Here is an 18546-nt window from a genome sequence, read left to right as displayed (position 1 = left end):
GCATGTTGATATTTGTAAAAAAAAAAAAAGTAAGTATATTGTAGTTGGGCATGATTACTACTGGGATCCAATGTTTTTTTTTGTCATCACAAACTGTAACACAGCAACATTATCACTGGCCAACAATAGATGGGACAACACAATTATATATTGCAGAAGCCTGGTGTGCTTTATTAGCTACTGATTCAAGGTATACCACTTCCATGCCCTAACACCAAGGGAATCGGAAGAAACAAAACACACATGCAAGTAACGGCCAGCCTACAGCAGTGGAGGGAAGAGGCTCGTCTTCTACAACTGTTCAGCACAGGTTTGCGTTTCAAGAGGGAAGGATGGTGTCTCCTCGGAGTTTGTATTTTCTCACATTTTTTACAGTGAACCCCACATCACCTTTCAGTTGATGTTCAGTGTTCATTTACAAAAAAATGAAATGTCTTTTCAGATTATGCTTTCCCATGAGGGGAAAGGTGCATAGTACATTACGCCCATTCTTTCTCTTACAACTTTACAATTCTCGTGAAGTCTTCAAGGAATATCACATTTGACAGTGAGTCAGTGTTGTATGCATTTTACAAAAATACTGGGCTCTCAGTCAATTCATACTTTCGTGTTATAATACTACAGTAAAATATAAATAATCCTACAGTGGTCTGTCATATACGGGTGTGTTTATTACAGTTTTAGCATTTTAAAATCTCCTCATAATACATCCACAGGGGAAGGGGAGACAGGCAAACAAGCCTGCATTAACAAATAACTTCAGACATACTTAACATACTCAACAACTAAGCCTATCCACTAAACAAGTAACATTTGATGAAGGAAGCCTTGGATGTTAGTTTCTTTTTTTCTGTTCTTTTTTTAAATTAATTTTACCCAGTGAATGAGTACTACGCTCACTCCAGGAGGGAGGCAAGGAGGAGGGCTCTGGACTTGTCTTTAGATGGCTTCCACGTAGTTGGCTGGCAGCATGCCGGTCTTGCCAGTACGCTGCACTGTTCCGTACATCCAGCCCTCGTCAATGGACTGAACGTTCACGATGACATCACCATCCTTGAAGGACACCTCATCGGTGTCAGCTGCACCGTAATCGTACAGGGCACGAACAGTTTTCTGTGAAAGAACAACAAAATCGGACCATTATCAGGGATAATAAAGGGATATGCCATTCACTAGTTCTCTTCACCAAGTAGGTAGAGGCTGCTTCAAACTACAGGTAAAACATGAGTAGAATGAGGTACTGGGGGTATTTCAAGTATGTGGGTGAGTGAAATCAGAAGTGGCAAACCTAAAAGACTAAGACTAAAAGATGGAAGGTTTGTGGCTTTATTTGGGAGGCTAATTATCATTTAAGAGTTCATTTACCCAGGTTTGTTACTAAGCCATGTGCTTGGACTGACCCCTTTGGTGTTGAGGTTTTGTGTTTTGGATGTACTCACGCCAGTGGTGGAGGGGTGTGATGGGATAGAGGACACTGTAGTCTGCTGGGTGGCCACTGATGATGACCTCTGCTGAAGCTCAACAGTCTTGGCCTGCTGGTAACCTGCATAGGGCACAGTCAAACCAATAGTTTAACACTACTTCGCTCAGATGCCTGTTTAATCTGTATTATGATAACGTTTTTTTTTTTTAAGTATCATTTGCCTGTGCACAAAAGTTGTTGTTAGATGGTGGTTGATGGTTATCAGTCTGACCAGTTTGACCAAACTGATCAGTTTCAGAGCTTACCTATCGATGAGGCAGCTATATTGTTGCTGTAGAGGGACATGTGCTGGTCCTGTTCACCTGACAACTCCGACCTCTCTTCACCCATTCCACCGCTCATGGCACTAGTGGAGCGAGAGTGCTCCTTGCTGCGACGCTGGGCTTGAACTAGAGGGAGAGGTCAGAGGTCACAGTAAAGTCAAATCTAGATTCCATTCACATTAGAGTGCTGAGGGATGTGCTTTTGACACTAAATGTGTGTTTATAAATGCAGCCCTACTGTAAGATACTATAGTGTTACCTGATAGATACTATCTACCTGAAGGTATTATATGTGTACTATATGTGTAGGCAGGGGTTAAAGTGTGTGTGTGGGGGGGGGGGGGGGGTTGGGGGGGTTTGAATATATACTTTCATACCGACGATATAGCGCAATGATATTGTAGTGTACAGAGGTGACCAAGAAGCTAGCAATTCTTGTCCAAAAAGTATTGCTACACCATGATACTCAATATGTTGTCCAATGGTGAGTCATTCTTCCCTGTTGCACCGACACTGGATTTTAGGGTTCCCCCACCTGCCAAATCCCACTTTAACCACTGGTTATAGGGTATTTCTCACCTGACATCATATGCAGACTCCTGGACTGGATGTTGTCCTCGGCTGGGTCATAATCAAAGACAGAGCCAGGGTTTGTGCGCCACACACGGAGGTCTGTTGGAGATGTACAAAAACAAGTGTCCAGGAATACTATATACAACTCATGTATTCTCATGTGTACATGAGTAAAATCGAAAGTGATTTCTGACCTTGGTATGCATTTTATCGTTACTATATCAGTGTCTATGTATGGTGTGGCAGGGAAACTAAACAACTTTTTAACACTGGCATAGCTTGAGCATGGGCAATTGGGCATGTAACAGAATATTTTCCTCAGTGGGTGCACTGTGCACATATAGTAGAGGTTGACCAGAGTCTGGCCTGTTCTCACGTTTGCATGTGAGTGTGTGCGGAGGGAGAGAGCTTACCTGTGATGGTCTCCTGGTCGTGCTCTTCGGCACGCCTTCTCTCCATCTCCACAACTCGTCTCTGGATGCCACGGTAGTTGATGTCACTGAAGTCCTGAGTGTTCTTCTTCACGCGTTCAGTCACTGGGTCACTCACAGTGGGTGTGAAGCTTCCCTTGCTCTTCTCAAAGTCCTGGTGGTATCTGACCTGTTGGACCACATATTTAAGATTGTTTGCACACCTGGGTTTCGGAGGTAGTCAACATAGTACCTGCTTTCATAATTGAATACATGGTAAATACAAAAAAAAACATATTTTAATAACAGTATAACAATATTGTTTTCTAAAATGTAATAATAATCATCGTTTTTTTTTTTATTATTATTCAATCAAGATGATGAAGATAAACGTGAACACATCCTAAAACTTGTACTTGACAGCTCAACTCACCCCAGAGATAATGCGCTGTGTCTCTTTCACGCGCCTAAACTCAGGAGTGTCCAGCACGAAGGCGGCCTTGCCCTGCACCTGCTTACGGAAGCTGTCAGAGTACAGCACCTGAGCAACAGGAGAGAACCGCACAAACAAGACGTCAGAGACAGCACCAGGTAGGCCTACTTGAAGCAGTCCCACTCAAGTGTATAAGTTAAGAAACGGTGGAAACGCCAAGAGGGAAATGGACAGAAATGACAACACGATAAACTAGGGTGTTATTGTGATCTCAGACAGATGAATTAGCATGGTTTCCTAAACCGTCAAAGGGGCTGAATTAATGTGTGTCCCATGCTGGGAGGTAGCCTAGGACACGGGTCAGGTGGCAACGGATGAAAATGGACTTTTACACAGGTAAACTTTAGCAATAGTATTCAATACAATGTTATGTTTAAACTGAGCGATGGAGAGTTAATGTTATTAGCCTTCTAAGCAAGAGGGGGGGGGGGGGGGGAGTTAGAAAGTTTAGGTGACTAGCTAACACGCTAGTACTAGCACGCCAGCACACGTCCCGCTGAGGAGTACCGAGCTAATGTGTTCTTGGTTCCGTTTCACCCGCTCCATCTCTGGAGTGAAAACCACAGACGTTCCTTTGGCCGAGAGGTCCTTATACAAAACCTGGAGTGGAGAAGGACAGTGGCCCATGGGAGGGGCAGTCAGACAACATGCATAACAGGCGCACTGTAGCCCAGGCCCTTGACATTCTTGCTTTTGATAGCATGACCATCAATAATCATGACCATCATTAACAAAGATGGCAATGGGCCCAAGACAAGAGGGATACAGTTGAAACACTGGAGACAAAGTAGGCTGTTGGGGGTTGATTTCAATAAGGGGTTTCTTAACAAAAATAATCTTTGGGGTAAAGGGTAAATACAAATACAAAAAAAAAAATCAAATCGTGGAATGTTTACACTTGCACACATCAGTATGTCAGGACCTAGTTTGGATTAATGAAGTGGATTTGGTTGAGGAGGATGGTTTATTTGGGTAGATCGATGGATAGGTAGCCTAGGTACATTATGATGAGAGGAGGTTACATCTCACCATAGTGAAAGAAAGGCCACACAAAACTCAAATGGTTATTACTTCTTTTTGCCTCTGTAGTGATGACTGGGGTAAGGATGGAGAGAGGATGGGAAATAAGGTAGAGTCACCAGTAAGAACCAGTGAGAATGGCTTTGGGAGGGAATAGATGGAATGAAGGTTAATAGGAAAGGGGTCACTCGATAATTAACCCCCTCAGTGGTTCCACTACCGAGCTGATGTTCTTCTGGGTCTCCCGGACTCGCTTCACCTCTGGGAGGTCCGGTATGGCTGTGCCTTGACCCAAGGAATCCTTGTACTTTATCTACAATCCGATTCAGTTCCATGCAGAGAGGGATTGGCAAGAGTCACAACAGAAACGTATAAGGCAAACGTCATACTCAGTGACAACAGAAATGCACAAGGCACACATGGTCAAACTGCAACAGGACAATGAACACTGAAAACAACACTCAACACAACAATAGATAACAAAGACACAACACCCAGAAATAAATTGATTAAATGTCCTTAAATGTTATGTAAGACAACTATTATGTCTTTAAATTATTAATTTAAATTGGTTACACTGTTGCACAGCATTTTCTGTTACAAGATCCACCGGTTAGAATTCTCACCTCCAACACAAACACAATAGTAGTGTTGAGTTGCGATTTGGAAATGGGGTTAAGGGAATATTATTAACCCAGTTGGGTTTTCTTCACAAAATGTTACGAAAGGGGATGTTCAGTGGGACGGGGCAGGGGGAAAATTGGCACTCTGAACTGTACCGTGCTAATAGTTTGCTGATTGCGTTTAACTCTCTCCATCTCTGGGGTCTCAGAGATTGATGTTCCTCCTCCCAAATCCTCCTTGTAACGAATCTTTCAAAAAGTAAAAGCAAGATGGCAACAAAGAACGATTTCAAAAATGTCACAAACAAGAAAAAATGTGTTGTCTTACCCTTAAGATGTGGTAAACAAATAAAAAAATAATAAAAAGTTAAAAACTGAAAAAGAAAAACATTTGTTTGAACACAAATGGCCAAACAAATTTGTTTAAAAAAAAGTATGATCAAAAATGTTAATCTCAAAACCACAGAGGAAATTAGGAGGGGGAAAATAAATTTGATAATAATTGTTAACAGTTCCCAGGATTTATGGAGTTTATGGAATTTGATGAGGTAGTACTTGGAGTTCATACTGGTAAAAATACCTGAATCAAGGTCAGTCCATTGCCCATTGTGGAAAGTTATGAGAGAACAAGTTAAAGTAATATGATGGTTTCACTATGTTTTAGGGGATGATGAAGTGAAAAAAAATCAAGATGGTCATGAATTGCCCATTGTGGAGAGTTACAAGGGAATGTAGAGCCATATGTGGCTGCACTATGTTTTAGGGGATGATGGAGTAACATGGTAGTTACTGGGGTAGGTCTCTAGAAACTAGCGAATACTACCGAACTGATGTTCTTCTGGGTCTCTCGGACCCTTTTCACCTCAGGGAGATCCGGTATGGATGTACCTTGCCCCAGAGAGTCTTTGTACTTTGTCTACAGCACCAATCAGTTCAGCACAAATTAAAAAGGCAACAGGAGAAATCATTAACATGACAGGTACCGACATAAGTGACACCATCACCTGTTTAAAAATGTATACAGGAAACAAAGACTTATCTTGACAAAAATGAATCAAGATGGTCATGAATTGCCCATTGTGGAGAGTTACAAGGGAATGTAGAGCCACATGTGGCTGCACTGTGTTTTAGGGGATGATGGAGTAACATGGTAGTTACTGGGGTAGGTCTCTATGGAAACTGGAGAATACTACCGAACTGATGTTCTTCTGGGTCTCTCGGACCCTTTTCACCTCAGGGAGATCCGGTATGGATGTACCTTGCCCCAGAGAGTCTTTGTACTTTGTCTACAGCCCCAATCAGTTCAGCACAAATTAAAAAGGCAACAGGAGAAATCATCAACATGACACGAACCAACCTGTACTGTGACACCATCACCACTTAAAAATTATTTGTAAACCTGTACACAGAACTGTGTAGTCCATCACAATTTAAGAATAGTTCCTTTCGGGCTTTGAATAATGTTTTCCCCCAAGATTAAACTACAAGTAGAATGCACAATGACATTACATCTTTACATGATGGTACAGAAGAACCACTGTTTACACATAATTACCGGTATGTATGACAAAAAAAAGATCCTTTATGAAGTCTTAATTAAAAAGCTGATGTATGTCATTTGTTATAGCATCGAAGCTCTGAAGGTTTATACTATTAATTAATGGATTGCGAATGAATAACCTCACAAAATTAGTATAAACACCGGTACGGCAGAATGGTAATTAAATGTGACTGCATTATCCTTGGGAAAGAGAGATTATGTTTAGGCATGGGGAGGGACTGTGGAGAGTTGCTGGGTATATGGCGGATGAGAATAGCGTCACACCAGAATGTACCGTGCTAATAGTTTGCTGATTGCGTTTGACTCTCTCCATCTCTGGGGTCTCAGAGATTGCTGTTCCTCCTCCTAAATCATCCTTGTAAAGAATCTTTAACATGTGGACGGGTGAGAGCAGCAACACATAAAATAAAGTCAGGGTGGTTTGCTTTGTTTTTGTCTGGGAAGGCCCCTCAGACAAAGTTTTGCACCATTTAAACAGAAAACATTGACTTAAGACATAAATGTGAGACGCACACAAAGACACACATTTCACACATTTAAACATGTACACACTTCAACCAAAGCTGGTCAGTAGTCCATAGAAGAACTCACACAGAAGACAAAACATCATAATTTAGTTGTTCTAAAGGTTAACACTAGTGTTTTAAACAAGAATGTAAGAGCTATAATCTGTATAGGCCTGTACAACATTTGTAGTTATCTTCATATTTGTTAATTACTAAAGCTGTTAATTTGCAAAAGCTGTGAGAAAAGAATCACAAAAAATCAAGAAAGTGTAAGAAAAAATGAGGAAAAATTACATGGTTAGAAAAACTAAAAAAAAAGAGGCAAAAAATACTTATGAGCAGCAAGTACCGAGCTGAAATTCTTTGTATTTTCTTTAACACGAAGCATTTCGGGCGTCTCCACTACTGCTGAAACTTTGCCCTTACTGTTTTTAAGGTCAGTCTGGTACTGAAGCTACAGAGAAGAAAAAGACATGGGCAGTTAAAAATGCTTCACAGGAAAAAAAAAGGTAATAAGAAAAACAAAAATAAAAATAAATTAACTCTGGGATTTAATGTTTGATGCATATTTAAAATGTTATTTCATATACAAAAATATATCTGAAAGATTGGATTTGTTTAAATTACCCATAGATTGAAACCTAAGATGTGAGTTGAGACAAAACTGAAAGCAACACGGGACAGTAGGCTTCGAGAATTGAACGGAGGCACATTACATGGCATGACATTACAAAACAAGAAGACGTTTGACTGAAAAGACACCAAAGACGTGGGCAACAGACAGGGCTTATGAAGACGACACTTACAGTGCTGAAGTTCTTCTGGTTCTCACGCACTCTCTGCATCTCAGGAGTGTCCATGACGGGCACATAGTGAGACATGGTTCTTTCAGCTTCCTCTTTGTACTTTTTCTGTTGGGTGATTACACTCGTAAGGGAAACAATCACACCAATATACCAGTGTAGTAGGGGTGCAAAGGTACACATATTTGTACCAAACTGGTTATGTGCAGGACGTTAGGTTCAATACAGATGCGTACCAAATGTACCAAATGCAGTCTTTAACAGTAGTCAACAGTTGGCTTTTTGGCTTGCGGACCATGTTTCAAATTCAAGTTCCCACACATATATATATTAAGTAGCGGGCCATATGTCAGTTTAGTCAATTAACGTCAAAAACATTTGACATTTGACACCTTTTTGAACCATTACTTCAAAACCAAGGTACACTCCGAACTGTGATTGTTATATTTACACCCCTACAGTGTATGCAACATTTTAAAGTAACTTAAAATTATGTTCAGCTCCGGCTTTCAGACAGAGAAGGCTGTTTTGTCTTTTGTAAAATGATAATAAAGGGACAAATTCGGTATGGTATGTAGTGTTAGTAGTGCAATAAGACTCACTTACCTGGCTAACAATGTTTCTGATTTGCTGAGCGTGGATAATGTCGGGGGTGTCGATCACAGTTGTGTAGATAGAACGATCCCTATCAGCGACCTGCTTGTACTTGGTCTAAGATGGCGCATACAGAAACATCACGAGTCAGTCCCAAATCCCAAATCATACCAGGTGGCATGCAAGTTATATGATATCTTTGTGACAAACCTGACTGAGGATATCAGTAGCATTTCTGGCCCTCATGAAGTCTGGAGTGTCTGTAGCCAAAGCCAACATTCCTTTGCCCTTGATCTCCTCTTCCAAAGACTTCTTGTACACTCTCTGCAACCCCCAGAAAGTATTATTTTTATTACTGATGTTGAAAATGACACCACAAACAGACATTAACAATTCTATCTTGCAGTGAAATAATTTACTGTAAAATACTATGAATAGATTACTCTGTAGTGTGAGCTACAAAAGCAACAATATGTCACACCTTGGTTTAGGTTACCATGGTTAGGACATGTAAACACAACAGAAATCCGTAGGATAATAAAGAAAACTGTGTTACGGAGGAGTTATGTGACTTGGAGAGTCCAGTTACATCTGTAAGGCAAAGTCATGTTTAGTGGGAATAAGACAGTTTATTGTCATCATACTTCATTAAACTGGTAACGGCAGCAGAGGATCCTTCATAAGGTTTTGTATGTTAGTGACGTCAGGAAGAATTAGTAGTACACACCAAAAGGACAAGGTATCATTAAATTGAAGCAATCGCCTGTTAGTATAGCAGCTAAGCTAGAAGGAAGGGATTGGAAAGGAGGAAATCATGTAGAGGAGTATCACAAATCTCCAGTCGACCTGCGGTCCTACCTCGTTCAGGATCTGAGTAGCATTCTTTGCCCTCAGCATTTCCGGAGTTTCCTCCAGTACTGTAAGCCCTTTACCCTTCACCCCTTCCTCTAGATCCTTTCTGTACTCTTTCTACATGGCGGAGAAGAACAAGAGAGACTGCAGAGAGACATACAGCAGGACACACACAAACTGCGCAGTAACGCCAGCGGATAGCAGAGTACTGCTCATCCTCAGGACAGGACACAATTACACCAAGCCTCCCTTCAACCAGTGCAGTTTCTTTTAGTCCAAATCAATTAAAATGGGGTCTGATCTGTTTTAGATCTTTCAGATGGAATTAACTTAGATTTACAGTAGTAAAAAAACATTATATAAGATTATATATACATTATATTTGTATTTAATAATATTTCATGATGGAAGGAAGGTATTGGTGAATTAGGTAAGCAACCTGATAAAATGTGATACATCTTTTATCAGACATTTTGACAAAAGACAAAAAATACATCACCGCTCTTTGTTGAAAAAATAAAACAAAAGATTTGGGATTTAATGAGAACAATATGAAATGTTACCACGATCCAATAATAACTTAACTGCTCCTGGCAACAGGACAGTCCTTTACAAGCCAAAACCAAGACAGTGTTATTTCACACACAAACTACGCAGGTTATGGAAGGGTGGGTGATGTTTGAGGTCAAATAAGTCAAAAATAGACGACGAGAACAAAAAAAACAACAATAAAACACTAAAACACCTACAGTACGACACAATCGGAAGCTATGAAACAGGGAGGAATTATTTGGTGTATTATCATAGGTAGGTGAATCATGCAGGCTTACTACTTAAGGGGTGTAGAGTGACTTAACGTTTCCCAAAGAAAAGCACTCAGTAGATTAAGAAGAGGAGGTGATGGTGGTGGTCTTAGTATGATTACCAGGGTCGGGAAGAGGACAAGAGTATGAAAAGGCCCAACCATTACCTCGCTAGCTATTTTGGTGGCATGTCTGACATGTAACATGGCCGGGGTGATCTCCAGGCCTGACAGGTTCTTGCCCTTCACGGATTCCTCATAGTCCTTCCTATAGTCTTTCTATATTCGCCGTGAGAATCAAAGAGGCAGAGTCACAACACATTGTGCCTTGACGACTCACCCAGTTGTACGTAAGAGAGGTGGAAACATTTCAAGATATCCACTCAACATATAGTGACAGTCTAGGTGTTTTAGGGTCGAGTGTTGTTAAAATATATTTTACCTGTTGTGGATGACATATCTCCAGAATTACTTATATATTACACAAACAGACAATACATGGCAACATAATTACATATACTTGTTAGGTAGGATGCACATATACATTGCAAGCCACATACTCTACCTTGCCTTTGGATCCAGAGAGCAAATATTGACCCAATAACTTACATAAATGCACAGTTTTACTCACAGTGGTATCCATCTGCAAGCTATGACTTTTTCCTGTCATTGTATTTTTTACATTTATATTCACACTTAACAGTTTTCTGAGGTTTACACAAGCCACAGAGTAAACTTCCACAGAGTGTGGAACAAAGGAATGTTATTTACCCAACCAGTGTTCTCTGGAAGCGTCAGAATTCTGTATTTACCTGGCTCTGCATGTGCTGGGCCTCCTTAGCGGTCACATACGTGGGGGTTTCAAAGTCCAGCATGGCCTTGCCTTTCTCCTTCTCATACTTCTCCTTGTACTTGACCTGCCATCACAGATATTGCCATACATTACTCAGTAGACACTAACGTGAAAGAAGGTGCTGCTGCAGGTTAGGTACAATAAAATATATAGGGATACACAGGGATGTGTTTGTTTCCAATTATGGCTCAAATAATTGTGTTTTAAACAATTGTGTCATGGTGTCAGTGCAAAATGATACCATATTGGCATACTGGCACAATATGAACATCACTCTGCATTCAGGGTGCACCATAGACCTTACTGCCGTCTACATTGGAGCCATAAACACAGAAAATAGCACACTAATCACACAATGCAGTGCAATTCTAAAAAGACCTTTCCCCCAGTTAGATGGAACATTATTACAGTGAAAAGGAGAACAACATAATGTACACTGCTGGCTCCAGCCTTAATGACGTGGGGAAAGGTTTTACTGTCAACATAAAACTGCCTCGCATAACCCTGCAGACCACTCTCTCCAGTAAAACAACTTTTACAGGACAACCAAACCCAAACAAATAAAAACAATAACAAACACTAGACAAACACATCCATCAGCCCCGGGAGGGTAGGATGGCGAAGGACCTGAGAGATGAGAAGGTCTTGGACTTTTCACCTCTCACACACACACACGTGAGGGAAGTAGTTCTGGCGTTGTCGGCAGGATAGGCTTGGAGGACCCCTCACTGACACGGTCTGACTTACGTGACTCTGCAGTTCAGATGCCTCTTTGAGGTGAAGCTGTTCAGGTGTGTCAGGGATCATAAGGTAGTGACCCTTACTCTCCTCAAACTTCTTCTTGTATCGGTACTGAGAGGGAACGCCCGATAAAACAGCTCAGTATCAATACCAATATCAATATACAAAGCCTTCTCACACCGATTTCAAAAAGGTAATCAAAACATCAAGAAAAAAAGGAAAGAACAAAAATTAAAATAGTAAAGATAAAAAAGGACAAAAATTAAAAATATTAAAAGGCATACAACTGATATTGTTTTTTGTTGTTTTTTTTTTTAAATTAAAGTAAAGCTAAGTAATACATACTTTAGGCTTAATTTGTACTATATTTATGGAAAAAGTTAAACAAAAATATTACAAAAGTGCAGACAAGAAAGAATGACAAAGATGTTTGGTAAGGAAAAAGGTGTTAAAAAGAGGCTTCGTTATATGAAGAAAGGGTGTAGAAATCTAACAGCATTTGAAGTTAGAGGTTAAAGTAGATGCTACTCTAGTGCTTAGATCAGAGATGGATGGGAAAAAAATGTTGTTACTGACCAGGCTAAAATCCAGTATGTGAGAAAGGCAAGGGTCACTACCGCATGATGCTCCTGCAGAATTAGGTGTCAAGGATGTAATAAATGAGGTTCAGGAAAAAAGAAAAAGACACAAGTGGCGAGCCATGGCATGAGATGGCCATTTGTGGTAGAGTGAGGAGGAGGAGGGATATTACATGACGGGAGGCAAGAGTATGTGGAGGTTAAAATGGAGGGAAAAGAAAAAGTGAGGGAGGTTAGCGGGTGGGGGGAGGTTATGGATGTCTTACATCACTGGACAGTTTGCTGGTGCTAAGGTTGTGCTGCATGGACAGGGATTCAGCCATGTCAGTCACAGGCTTGTGGATCTTCTTCAGGTCACGCTTGTACTTCACCTATGAACAGCAAAAGCAAAGACACACACACACACACAAATAGATACAGTATATGATGGATTTGTCATTTGAATATGCTTATGGGGTAAATAAAAAATACATTTTCATTGAATTATCAATTGTCAAATTTACCTCGCTTGCAAGAGTATTTGCATCCTTAAGAGTTTTATAAATCTTGCTCTCTTTCATGTCATACTGTGGCCTCTGTCCTTTCATTTCCTTGTCAAACTTCTCCTTGTACTTCACCTGGGAAGGAACACCCATTAAAATGTAAGTAACAATCACAGTAATAATTGTATATACCGGTAGCTGGCGAGCAAAATATTACAAAATATGTGTTTATGTTCTCTTGATGAGCATGCTTTTACCAATAGTGAAATAAGGCTTTGGACGGGGTCATATCATTAATTGACAGAAACATGCATTGCCAGTTGGAACTAGTGCCATGACAGATGATCTTGAAAGGCCTGAATAGCTCTTTCAGTACTGATTGATTATGCAATGATCCCAAGTGGCAAAAATGTCTATATAGAATGTATGTATTATGTGTATAATTTGTTGAACAAGCTTTTTAAACAAAGCAGCAAAGACGTCTTGAAGGAGACTCCATTTCTGTGGAGAAATACTCTGGGTTGGTAAAAGGGAAAAATAATGTCAATTAACATCAAGCAAGGGTTGCCTGAGAACTGTGCAGATCCAAAAATAAAAACTGGAAAAACACCACAGGCCAAGAGTGTGTACAATTTGTATGGTCAACTATGCCACCTAGAGTGGAATTGGAGCTGTAGCAAATTTCTAAAGATCTGTTTTAGGCAGATCTGCAGAGTTCTCAGCTTGAGTACATGAGTAATACGAAAGATGCAAGACACCAACAATTTATAGCATTCAGACAGGGACGATAACGGAGTTCATGTCATGGTGGCTCAAACATGGTAAAATGTGTTGATACTGTTGAAGACAGGATGTTGTTTTGTGAAAAAGGGAATAATAAAAAATAAGAAAGAGCATTAGGAGGCTTTACTACAAAGCATTGCTTGACACAGAAGCAACTTTGGCAAAAAAAAAAAAAAATAAGAAAAAATGAAAATGAAAAGGCAACAACAACAAAATAAACTAGGATAGGACACGGGTAGGTTGTGGGTGGGAATATGTAGAAAGTCCTGTAGACAAAAATTATGTCAAAAAATGAAAAGTCTTTTCTGTATGTCCTGTTTTTTGTAATATACTTGCGTATCCTGTTTTTGTTTGCATATTTGTTTATTTTCTCAGTTTGTGATTGAAATTATGCTTGTGCATGCTACAAGAAATCAATCAGTCAGTCAGAGAAGCAGAAACAGGAAGTGACGGGAACAGACAGAGAGGAAAAATGGCAGCCCTCTGCCCCGTGGGCACAGGGCACCTCCTTACATCACTAGTCAGGGCACTCATTTTCTTAATGTGGCGCATCTGGGGGGTGTCAATGGAGGCGATTCCATGGAGGCTTGGCCTATCCTCCTACAAAGTGCAGTGGGAAGTCAGGGGTGAGCAGTGAAGGGAGGCACAGGAAGAAGAGGGAGAGAGGTTGGGGGGGGGGGAGGAAGAGGAAGGGGGGAGGAAGCATGGGATGAATATGAAGGGATGGGGAATAGGAGGGAGGGATCACATAAAACAGGTACAAGGACAGGTTAAAGGGGAATGATGTCAAAGGAAAGGATATTACAGCTGGTCGAATGGGTTTTAGACACTTAGGGTTAACATGGACCGCTCTGGACATGGAGATTAATGGGGATTAAAGGGTGGCTGGACAAGCTCTGCTGAAGCACTGAAGGAATAGGGGAGTACTACTACTGCTGCTACTGCTTGGCAGTGCAATACTATGGCAACACAGACCGCACCTTGCAACAATAATTCGAAAAACTATCAGTGGTGACTGATGGGGGGGCAGTAAGCAACCTATTGTATCATACATTTGCTGCATTTAACGACAATAGCAGATATCACATGAGCAATGTAGCGAGTTCCAGACGAGGTAACAGTACCGTGCTAGTCAACTTGGACACTTCTGTGGCCAGGGCAATGTCAGGGCGGTAAGACAGAGACCCTCCGCGGCTTGCCTCCTGACGAGCCTTGTCACGATAGCCAACCTGTAAACACAGGGACAGGGACACCACACTAACCAATGAGATTTCACTTCCTACTGGTATTTACTGTGTAGATGTTGTTAATGTGTGGTGCAGTAGTGAAGTATATGCATTTGGTGGGTTCATGTGTTCAAGAGCTTCTCACATCGCTTATGAGCTTAGCAGCCTGAGTGGCCTTCCTGATGTCTGGGCGGTCTGCCACTGGGGTGTAATGCAGCTTTTCCTTGGCTTGTTGCTTGTATGCAATCTGCAAAAAGAGAGGTGAAAAAGAAATCACTGATCTACCACTTGACCACAACGGCTTTGTTGGATCAGACCCTTGTGTAGACCTCAGACCTCTGGAACAAATGCCAAAGATCGTCATAGTGTACCTGGAATCAGTATTAGTGTTACATGATGTCAAGACCAAAATGCCTGACTGAAACTCACTGTCCAGTTGACTGCTAGTCTGTAATTTCAGTACAGTAAGTGGATGGCAAATAAATAACACCTCTAATGTGCTGGACTGTAGGAGTGTAACTCACGTTGCTCTGGTTCTTGGCCACGTCCATGGCATGCAGAACATCAGGAGGAAGTATCATTGCATTGTACTTGGACTTGCCCTTATCCTGCTCGAACTTCTTCTTGTACAGTTTCTGTTGGGACATTGGAGGGTTTGTTTTAGGGTATGGGCAAAAATATAAAAAATATAAAAAATATCTCAATCATACGAAATGTTGTAGACAAAAAGGAGATGTTCGAGAAATGATTATGCTTGAGAAGGATTGCAGTACCCCGCTTTGCATTTTGGCCATCTCCTTGCTGTGAACGGTCTCACGAGTCTGGGGCAGGGTTGTGAAGGAACCAGACTGATGGTCCTTTTTGCTGGCCTCTTTGTATTTACTCTGAAAGACAAAATAAGAGCAGCATTATGGGCACTGTGCTAACACCTGCCATGTTCAAACTGTTCAATGTGTGATGCTTGAATGAACAAATGAATGAATGAAAAGATTAATGAATAGATGGATGGATGAATTCCCACCTCGGAGACGAGAGTAGCCACTGATTTAGCATGAAGAATCTGAGGAGTGTCCAGAACAGCCCTGTAGTGTCCCTTAGCTTCCTCATACTTCTGCTTGTATTTCACCTGTAAAGAAGTAGAGAGAGGGAGAGGAACATACAGTAGACATACAGTAGATTGTTAGCAAGCTCATCCTCACTGCAGCAGGGGGCATGTGTTATCTTTCACACATTGGTGGTGGTTAGTGAGGTCCAACCCTTCACGGTGAAGCGCTTTGAGTGTCGAGAAAAGCGATATATAAATGTAACGTGTTGTTGTTGTCTTTCAGTCTTTGAACAAGGCACAATGACTCACATTACTGTACATCTCTGTATTCTTCTTAGCCAGTTCTGTCAACTTGTCCTCTGGAACTGCAATCACACAGCCCTTGAGACTCTCCTTGTCATACTTGTAATCAATCTGTGTGGATAAGAAGGTAATCACAGTGAAATCAAATTGCAGAACTTCACAATTAAAAGATAAAACAAGACAAAGAGATGAAGCAATTTGAAATTGAACTGCTGTCCATGTGTTCATATAGACAATGTAATGGACTTGCAAAGGAGAGGTTGACTCACATCGCTCTGCTGGAGCTGGTTCCTGGCATGGTAGAGGAAGTCAGGCCTGTCAGCGGTCCAGATCCACTTCATCTTGTTGGCTTCATACTTCTTCTTGTAGGTAAGCTAAAAGGGAGTGGAAGGATGTGGATAAGTGTTAGGGTTTAGGTGTTGAGAAGAGAACGGGGTAGAAAATACCCTCTGAGACAAACCCCAACCCCCCCCCCCCAAACACTCACACACACAAAATTGGTAGACGGAAGGACCACATACATTGCTGATGTTCTTGTAGGCCTCCTTGGCAGCACGGATGTCGAAGGCATCTGGATCCATGGTGATATGGGTCTTGTTCTTCTCATAGACTTCCTTATACTTCAGCTGTTTTTTGAAAGGAAATCGTGCTTAACAGAAAACGTTGGCTGGCGGATCTGTAATTTTTTTTTCAGAAGATGAGTGAAGTTAAAGGTAGACTTACGTCGCTGGTGATCTCCTTGACTCTCTTCATGTGATGGTTCAGAGGAGTATCATGGGGCAAAGTGTAGCCCCTAGCTTTGTTCTTGTTATACTCCATCTTGTAAACAATCTAAAAATGAATTGATACGGAAAAATGTCACCACTGGTTTCACACAACCGCAATAGCTTAGTTATCCATATTGAGTCACCAACAAATGGCATCAGTACAACTGGGCACTCACATCGCTGATCTGCTTTCTGCGCTTGTGGACCTGGTGCTCAGGGGTGTCCAGCACTGGGGTGAACTTGTCCTTGGCACGCTCATACTGCTCCCTGTACTTCCACTGAGGGAAGGGGGGGTGGAATAAATAGCAAAGTTAGAAACATTTATAGGGGCTCATGTGTATTTACAATAAAGACTGATTTTTTTTTTTTTTTATCTTTAATATTCGGTATTTGAATATAGTTTATGAATATATCAATATATCAATCAAATATATCAATATATAAATCAAATATCAATATATAAATCATATTCATGCCAGTGTGTACTGTAACTGTAATGTGGAAAAACTGTAAACAATACTGTTTACATCAACAAATACATATATCGATGTATAGGTATTGTTGATGTATATTGTGTCAATTTATATAAGTTCACACAATATACAGGAAACACAGAGACAACATATTAGTAAAGTGGAAGAATTACTTTAACAGAATTAATGGAGAGCATTCACAGGCTTAACTGCTAAACAAGTATACAAACAGCAATATGTGAGTACATGCGGTACACACTTGTGCAACATAAGTCGGAGGTTGAAAGCAACTTCGGGCGACATTACACAGAACTACACTTTTGACAGAGACTTTTTACCATTACGGAGTCTGGAAGAACTAGAGTTCCATGAAAGAATTTCCATTCAGCTAACTGAAAAAAATCTAAATTCCATGTGTAGGTCATTACATTGTCCTTACTATACATTTCTATGAGCAAAATAAAATTATAGCAACTACATTGTCTACTAGTACTTACTATTAGAACTTCTGATTGGAAATATTACTCTCTAAATAAGACAAATATATATTTATCCTTATATATTACTTTTACTACTTAACACATTACAATACTTACTGTAATGTTACTTAAACAAAAGGAGAAGTGGATTCTATATATTGTATGTAAACCTCTCAAAACGTGAATGTGCAGTTGAATCGTTGCTTTCATCAACAAAATCCTCCATATCACGCAGGTAAGCCTCTGAAAAGAGGCTCTCAAAACTACTTGGGGAGACTTAGCTATCAGGGAAGGTTGTGGGGGTTTTAAGAAGCAAGGGTGTGGATGGGTGGAAAAATAGTGGGAAGGTGATGATGTGGTGATGAACTAGTTAAGGTTGTCATATCATAAGTGGAGTTACGGGGTGGGGTAAGGAATGGAGGCATGGATCTCTGAACTAAGGAAGAGGTGGTGGGAGCAGGGGGTCAGCTACCTAAGGGGGGGTGGTACAGTCTCATCCACGGGGCAAGCCGCGACATTACCTTACTCCACATGCTGGAGTTAAAGATGGCCCCCAGGATGTCAGGGCGGAGCAGCTCGTTGCAGCCGCTCTTGAGCAGCTCCTTGGCCCTGGACTTATACTTAGACTGTCCGAAACAAAGACAGAGACACAGACACCACAGTTCATGCAGAGGTTGGAGACAGGATAGAGGGAGGAAAGAGAGCGGTTGGGGTCAGAGATGAGCTCCTGGGAACTAAGCTTCCCTCCCAGACTTGATCTATGGGCTCCAGGGATACATCTTGATCAGAAGTTTTAACAGATACCATTTATTTGTTTTATTTTTGGGGGGGGA

At 41.0% G+C, this 18546-nt stretch overlaps 1 protein-coding gene and 1 long non-coding RNA gene across 24 annotated transcripts in view; one reads left to right on the top strand and one right to left on the bottom strand.

Annotated features, from left to right (window-relative positions):
• Window positions 1-146: 146 nt before the first annotated feature.
• neb (nebulin) overlaps window positions 147-18546 on the bottom strand; it is a 60641-nt gene continuing 42241 nt past the window's right edge. For 7 of the 23 annotated variants that reach the window (XM_042084622.1, XM_042084643.1, XM_042084642.1 and 4 more), the window contains 34 exons: window positions 18235-18339; window positions 16938-17039; window positions 16718-16825; window positions 16516-16620; window positions 16264-16368; window positions 16001-16105; window positions 15668-15772; window positions 15420-15530; window positions 15171-15281; window positions 14792-14893; window positions 14545-14649; window positions 13934-14020; window positions 12659-12772; window positions 12422-12526; window positions 11584-11688; window positions 10796-10900; window positions 10152-10262; window positions 9188-9298; window positions 8540-8653; window positions 8342-8446; window positions 7739-7843; window positions 7282-7386; window positions 6701-6793; window positions 6059-6151; window positions 5689-5781; window positions 5022-5114; window positions 4463-4555; window positions 3730-3822; window positions 3163-3270; window positions 2733-2919; window positions 2326-2418; window positions 1729-1872; window positions 1440-1543; window positions 147-1113 (listed from right to left, as the gene is read on the bottom strand). In XM_042084622.1, coding sequence (XP_041940556.1) covers window positions 940-1113; window positions 1440-1543; window positions 1729-1872; window positions 2326-2418; window positions 2733-2919; window positions 3163-3270; window positions 3730-3822; window positions 4463-4555; window positions 5022-5114; window positions 5689-5781; window positions 6059-6151; window positions 6701-6793; window positions 7282-7386; window positions 7739-7843; window positions 8342-8446; window positions 8540-8653; window positions 9188-9298; window positions 10152-10262; window positions 10796-10900; window positions 11584-11688; window positions 12422-12526; window positions 12659-12772; window positions 13934-14020; window positions 14545-14649; window positions 14792-14893; window positions 15171-15281; window positions 15420-15530; window positions 15668-15772; window positions 16001-16105; window positions 16264-16368; window positions 16516-16620; window positions 16718-16825; window positions 16938-17039; window positions 18235-18339 — 3699 coding nt within the window. In that variant the 3' untranslated portion in view covers window positions 147-939. Of the gene's footprint in view, window positions 1114-1439; window positions 1544-1728; window positions 1873-2325; window positions 2419-2732; window positions 2920-3162; window positions 3271-3729; window positions 3823-4462; window positions 4556-5021; window positions 5115-5688; window positions 5782-5883; window positions 6152-6700; window positions 6794-7281; window positions 7387-7738; window positions 7844-8341; window positions 8447-8539; window positions 8654-9187; window positions 9299-10151; window positions 10263-10795; window positions 10901-11583; window positions 11689-12421; window positions 12527-12658; window positions 12773-13933; window positions 14021-14544; window positions 14650-14791; window positions 14894-15170; window positions 15282-15419; window positions 15531-15667; window positions 15773-16000; window positions 16106-16263; window positions 16369-16515; window positions 16621-16717; window positions 16826-16937; window positions 17040-18234; window positions 18340-18546 lie in introns of those variants that run through there. The other 16 variants (XM_042084623.1, XM_042084627.1, XM_042084626.1 and 13 more) reach the window with 16 other exon arrangements.
• On the top strand, window positions 3238-5915 carry LOC121704082. Its single transcript, XR_006030226.1, has 2 exons — window positions 3238-3320; window positions 5733-5915. It is a non-coding gene; the product is annotated as an uncharacterized LOC121704082 (long non-coding RNA).

The sequence above is a fragment of the Alosa sapidissima genome, chromosome 2 (genome assembly GCF_018492685.1).
Source record: "Alosa sapidissima isolate fAloSap1 chromosome 2, fAloSap1.pri, whole genome shotgun sequence".
NCBI classification, from domain to species: domain Eukaryota; kingdom Metazoa; phylum Chordata; class Actinopteri; order Clupeiformes; family Clupeidae; genus Alosa; species Alosa sapidissima.
The sequence above is the reverse complement of the archived record's forward strand: the minus strand, read 5'-3'. Positions and strand labels throughout refer to the sequence as shown.